This window comes from Ipomoea triloba, chromosome 5 (assembly GCF_003576645.1).
Source record: "Ipomoea triloba cultivar NCNSP0323 chromosome 5, ASM357664v1".
NCBI classification, from domain to species: Eukaryota; Viridiplantae; Streptophyta; class Magnoliopsida; order Solanales; family Convolvulaceae; genus Ipomoea; species Ipomoea triloba.
This window is the reverse complement of record NC_044920.1, coordinates 1,148,126-1,154,163: the sequence shown is the minus strand read 5'-3', so window position 1 is coordinate 1,154,163 and position 6,038 is coordinate 1,148,126. Positions and strand designations below refer to the sequence as shown.

Genomic DNA, 6,038 nt, shown 5'->3' with positions numbered 1-6,038 from the left:
AAAAAAAAAAAAAAAAAAAAAAGAAAAAAAAGTGAGGGAACTATGGGCATATCAACTAGGTCAGAAAAAGAAGGGAAAAAAATTGTTTGGGGGGGGGGGGGGGGGGGGGGGGATTGGGAATTTAATTAAATTTACTTACTTATTTTTGCATGATGATAAACTTTTTTCGTAAGAGCTGCTTCATCTTCTTTACCAGCTCCACCTATCTGATTGCAGAAAACATTAAAACCCCACAATTAATGCTCACTCCGATCCTTAAACCACTCAAATCATTAACCAAACAATTAAAAGATTCATTGTTTCAAGACACAGCTAAAAGCTAATTAAGAAGCAAAATTACCTGTGCAGGAAACTTGTCAGAATGATCAGTGGCCAATGCCTCTGTGAAAACCTGAAGGAGGAGAATGGCAATGAGGAAAGAAGATGAAAGCTTCATGTTGAGAGGGGAAATTTGATGCACTGAAATTAAAGCATTCAATTCAGTATTGTGATTGAATGTGTTTTGATTTCCTAGGTCGGACCAGCTTATAAAGGGTTGAGATTGCTGTCGGTTGATACTATACAGATCAGAAAGGAATTTTATCTAGTTTAACCTTGTATAAATGACCCTCCCATAGGCAAATTATATTATGGACTAGAGTCTACCTTAGACCCTGATTTAAAAATAATCTTCAAATTTTGAATCTGTAGTTAACACATTCACACGCATTTAAAAGTATTGTACTTGTAGTTATCATATTATGTGTCAACAATTATCAAGTTATTTATTTATATGTCGGTACAGAATGTATTAACTGAATGTAGATAATTTTTGTATAAAGATTCATAATGCAATATGAACCATGGTCCATGGTATAACAATTGCCCCATGTATTGGTGGGTGCATATGATGTTTTATATCATTGGTATTTGTTGAATCATTCTAACGAAACCACCATAGTATTTTAAACAAATTAAAGGCATATACGCATATCCCCACATACCTACTTAATGAGAATACATTTAAGTGAATGCATAGTGTATAGTTGCCATATTTATAAAAATTTAGTTTCTTTTTATTTGGGTGACAAGAGAAACTCACCATCAGGATGCAGTAAGTAATTTATGCTATGACATATATAATAGCCTATAAATCACACTAATCATTTTGATTTGAATGTTACAAAGAATGCACTAATAAGTAAATGATGCTAGTATCTTTAATTTGTTTGGGTGATCCGGTAAAGCATGCATCACTTTCTATCTTCAAAATACTAATATTATTTTACAATAGTGAAAGATCATATTAATTCATGTTTTTAGAGAACAAAATAGAGTTGCAGACTTTCTTGACAAGATCAGATGTCACTCTAACATGAGCAGGTCGGGCTTGTGCTTGTTTAATTTGAGTGTGCACTACATAGTCTTAAGAAGATCTTGCTTGTAGAGAGTTGTGTGTAGACAGCGATAATACAGTTTACTTATTTGTGTCATCCCGTCATTTAATTTAAAACAAAACACGACATTTTTACATAGGATATTGTAACATTATTTCTCAGTAACTCACAAAACGTTTCAAAATTCAACAATACTTGAATGTGTTGGGACACAATACATTTTTGTTGTTCACCTATTTGAGTCATATCACATGCATTGAGGTAAGGTGAGTGCAAATTGAGCAAAAAGGATACAAGCTACCACACAATTTTGGCTTTTTTCATAGCTTTAGTGTGAGCTTCACAGCTGTGGATTCTTTGGCAGGTTGAGGGAGGGGGTATGTATAGGCAAACAAGATAGAAACAGATGGTCCCCTTTACAGATTGGCATATTTATTAATTTAGATCAATTATGAGATATACCAACGTACTGTTGTAATTCTTGAGCAACCTACTCCAGTTAGTCCAACAATTAATTTAGTAACTACAAAGGTTCAAGTTTGATTTCCTCTGAAAATTATTTATTGCTCTTTTTTTTTCGTCTTCTTTGTCCAACAAAGACAAAGATGATAAATCAATTTGATTGGCATAAATGACCATACACTCTCATCCCTTAATAGAGGTCGGGAGTTCAAACACTCATTGTATTGAAAAACAAATATGACTCACACTTTGTTTCATAATTGAGCCGGCCAAATGTTAACAAAAATTAATCTGATTATGGTATGGAGCCTACTCAAAACAAATCATGGTCGGTCTAAGCAAAAAGACAAAGATGAGAAATTTGTTTTTATTAGATGAGGACGAAGATCATGGACATAGATGACTCATCTTCTTCTATATGTGGAAAAAGATGGAGATACATATTTGAATTGAAGATGGAGCCTTGATGAATATATATATATATATATATATATATATATATATATATATATATATATATATATATAGAGGATCGCGTTCTGATGCGTACTGGCCGCCCAGGAGAGAACTGCGGACGAATCACAGCGCGCCACGTGTCCGGAATGTAGTTGCATATAACGTTATAACTAGGTGCACGTAATGTTATAACTAGGTGCACATAGGTGCACCCAGGTGCATAAATGCTAACAAGATAAATTACTTGCAACTGTAAGTGAAAATAGGTGCACACGTGCAAGTAAAATGTATTACAAGTGCAAGTAAATTGTACAATAAGCATCAATACTAGGTGCACCTAATGTTATAACTAGGTGCACATAGGTTGCACCCAAGTGCATGAATGTTAACAAAGTAAATTACTTACACAAGTGCAAGTAAAATGTATTGCAGATGCAAGTAAAATGTATTACAGGTGCAAGTGAATTGTACACTGAGCATCAATACTAAGTGCACCTAATGCTATAACTAGGTGCACCTAATGTTATAACTAGGTGCACTTAGGTTGCACCAAGTGCATGAATATTAACAAGGTAAATTACTTGCACTTGTAAGTGAAAATATTTGCGAAAATAGATGCATGAATATTAACAAGTTAAATTACTTACACTTGTAAGTGAAAATATGTGCGAAAATAGATGCACTTGTAAGTGAAACTAGGTGCACTTATAAGTGAAACTAGGTGCACCAAAGTTCCAGTTATTTACGAAAATGCCACCGCGTCTTTTTTCTAAAAAATTGCATCTGATTCGTTGATCTGGACACGTGGACGGCTGTGAAGCGTTCTCATTTCTTACCTGGGCGACAATACGCACGAGAGTGCAACCCTCTATATATATATATATATATATATATATATATATGTGGAAGAAAAAGTTATTACTCCCTCCGTCCCACGTACCATTTTATTTGTCAGTAGTTATTTTTAATTCAATTTTTTTTATAATATTAAACTTAGTATTAGTATATAATATTTATATATTTAAAAACAATATTAAAAGTACTATTAAACACACAAAAAAAAATTTTAAAAATAAAAATTACTAAAAAATAAACAATAAAAAATATTTAATTTAACCAATAAATAGTAAATATAACCGCCAAAATGAGACAAATGAAGTATTACTATGTTGGCAATCACGTGTATTTTCGCGCCAACAAAAAATATGGCATATGATAGCGAGATAAAATGGTCTAATTGTAACTTTTGTAGTTCACATGTATATATGAAGTTTCTTTTGAGTTCAATAATCTAAATGTACTTTTTTTAAAAAGTTTCTTTGACTCTTACAGAGAAAATTAAAATGGAAATTTAATGTGTGGGGACTTGGGGTGGGGGGCTGGGGGATGGGGTGTAAAGTTGGTAGCTTTTGAACAACCTGACCTTTTATTAATTAGCCTGTGAACAAGGGAGCAGGCAGAAAGCAAAGGGACAGCAAACCATTTAGTGACTCCATACCTTAACCACATGACAAGTAAATTAATAATGTTTTCATCACACCGGAGTGAGATTTATCTAGTACAGACCTTCAAATAGTAATTGTAATTAATCTTCTGATTTCTCTCGTTACGCAAAAAAATATCACTATCCCTATTGTTGGGTTGGGCTCTTCTTGTTGTTTCCTTTGACACACTATCCCCGGATAGCCCACTCTTCTTCCAAACTCATTTTTTTATAAAGTGCAATTTACCTTTCTTTTTTTTTTTGAAATCCAATTTACCTTTCTTATATGGTTTGCGAGTAATAGTTATATATACCATAGACCCGTGTTCAAAATAAATAATTTACATGTTGAATGTTCACAATTTACATATTGAATGTTCACAATTCGAATTGTGAGCATTCAGTATGTAAACTGTGTATTTTAAGCACAAATTCACCTTGCAAAGTAGACCCGAGTCCACAGAATAATTTGATCCCAATAAAAGATGTGGCCCAGATCATGAATTGGATGGGTCTTGATATAACTCTTAAGGCCTCAATGATTTCAAGCCCAACTTAGCATATCAACTCATCAGCCCAGACCAACAGAACTATGTAGACTAGCCTACATGGTTCCCTACCCTTTGAGTTTGAGCCTTCTATGGCAACATTTTTTTATTGTTCTTCAAATGTTTAATATCAGTTGTTTCTCTGGAAAAGGATGCCCAACAAGTCAACTGCAAATAGAAGTGGATATGACTCAGGTCAATCCCCGTTATCTCAGATTGGTCTCGAGTTAAGAGAAAATTAGGACGACTAGATCTATAAAGGTCAATTTTAGGTCGAGTTAACTACATATAGAAGTGGTCATGGGTCAAGTCAATCCCGAACTATCTCAAAATGGTCTGGAGTTAAGAGAAGGTTAGGACAACTAGATTTATAAAGGTCAATCTTAGGTTAAGTTAACTACAAATAGCAGTGGTCATTGGCCAAGTCAATCCCGATCTATTCAAGACTAGTCTCGAGTTGAGGGAAGATTAAAATGACCAGCTGTGTAAAAGTCAGTCTTAGGTTAGGTGAAACTTAATTAATTACATTGTAGTTTCCAAGGTTCAATCATGTGTCCTTATCTATCATTTACTATCCAAGAACCAACATAACTGATTGCCTATATATGCAGGCTCAAACTAACTACAAACTTGTTGAAATGGATGGGATGAAAGATATTCATGTTTATAGAGTTAGGTTCAAATGAGAACATCTGTTAACATGTGAACCGGTGTATCCTTGTGCACCATTGATCTTGCTTGATCTTATGATTTATAATAATTTTGATCAACCTAGTAAATATACACCACTGTAAGAATGCACAACTGCACCAGATGCACCATTGCATCCCTCATCAGATCTTGACCATCTAATCTCACATCTTAATAGTGCATAAGAGTTCACAGGTTCACATCCAAACCGTGGTTCAATTCTCATCTGAAGCTGACCCTTTGTTTGTTTATAATTACTCGTATATCACTAATAACAGTACTACATTAGTCAGTCTAGTCATTAAACTATGATTTGATGAAGAAGTTCATACCAAGTGTTCAACCGTCCAACATTATATCTACCAGACTACCAATAAAAACTCACCATAAAAATGTGCTTAAAAATTCAACAAGAAGATTTGTTGTTAATTAATGACATTACCCAATGCATGAACCCACAAATCACAATTATTTGATTAATTATTATAATTATAATACAAGGTAAAAAGGCAAAAATATCTCATCAAATTTGTTGGTGGCCCTGGTGGACCTCCAATAAATATTTTACCCCATCCCCATTGGCTTAGTGTCACTCATGCCCCTCTATGCATCATTTTCTTCATCCCTTTACCTCTATGAATCACCATAATTGCACATCATAGCCACAAAATATCTCCACAAATATCCCTTTCCCATCTTCCTTTCTACACATACTTTAATTTGCTAGTCTAATCAATATAATGTAATTCAATCAAGGGAAATCATTCATCTCAAACAATCTTTTCAACCCACACTTAGTCACTCCTCAAGTACCAAAAGAGAACAAAATAATGATGATACTCATAGTAAAGATTAGAAGAAGAGAAAAGAAGGAGAGAATATGAAAATAAGGCTGAACCTACGTGTTAAAAATTAACGAGGATTTGGTTGGTAACTAAATAAAAAAGGACAAGAAATTTCGTGGAAAGAAATTTTAATTTGTGCATTAGAATTGTGAATGAATAAATTAAAAGACGATAAGAT

The 6,038-nt window shown here is 33.7% G+C and overlaps 1 protein-coding gene across 1 annotated transcript in view; it reads right to left on the bottom strand.

The window, feature by feature from the left end:
• The window catches only part of LOC116019404 (gibberellin-regulated protein 2-like), a 2,852-nt gene extending 2,334 nt beyond the window's left edge, over positions 1-518 (bottom strand). Inside the window, exons 1-2 of the mRNA XM_031259587.1 lie at positions 341-518; positions 140-206 (exon numbers count right to left, since the gene is read on the bottom strand). Coding sequence (XP_031115447.1) covers positions 140-206; positions 341-436 — 163 coding nt within the window. The 5' untranslated portion in view covers positions 437-518. The remainder of the gene's footprint in view (positions 1-139; positions 207-340) is intronic.
• Between the last annotated feature and the right edge of the window lie 5,520 nt (positions 519-6,038).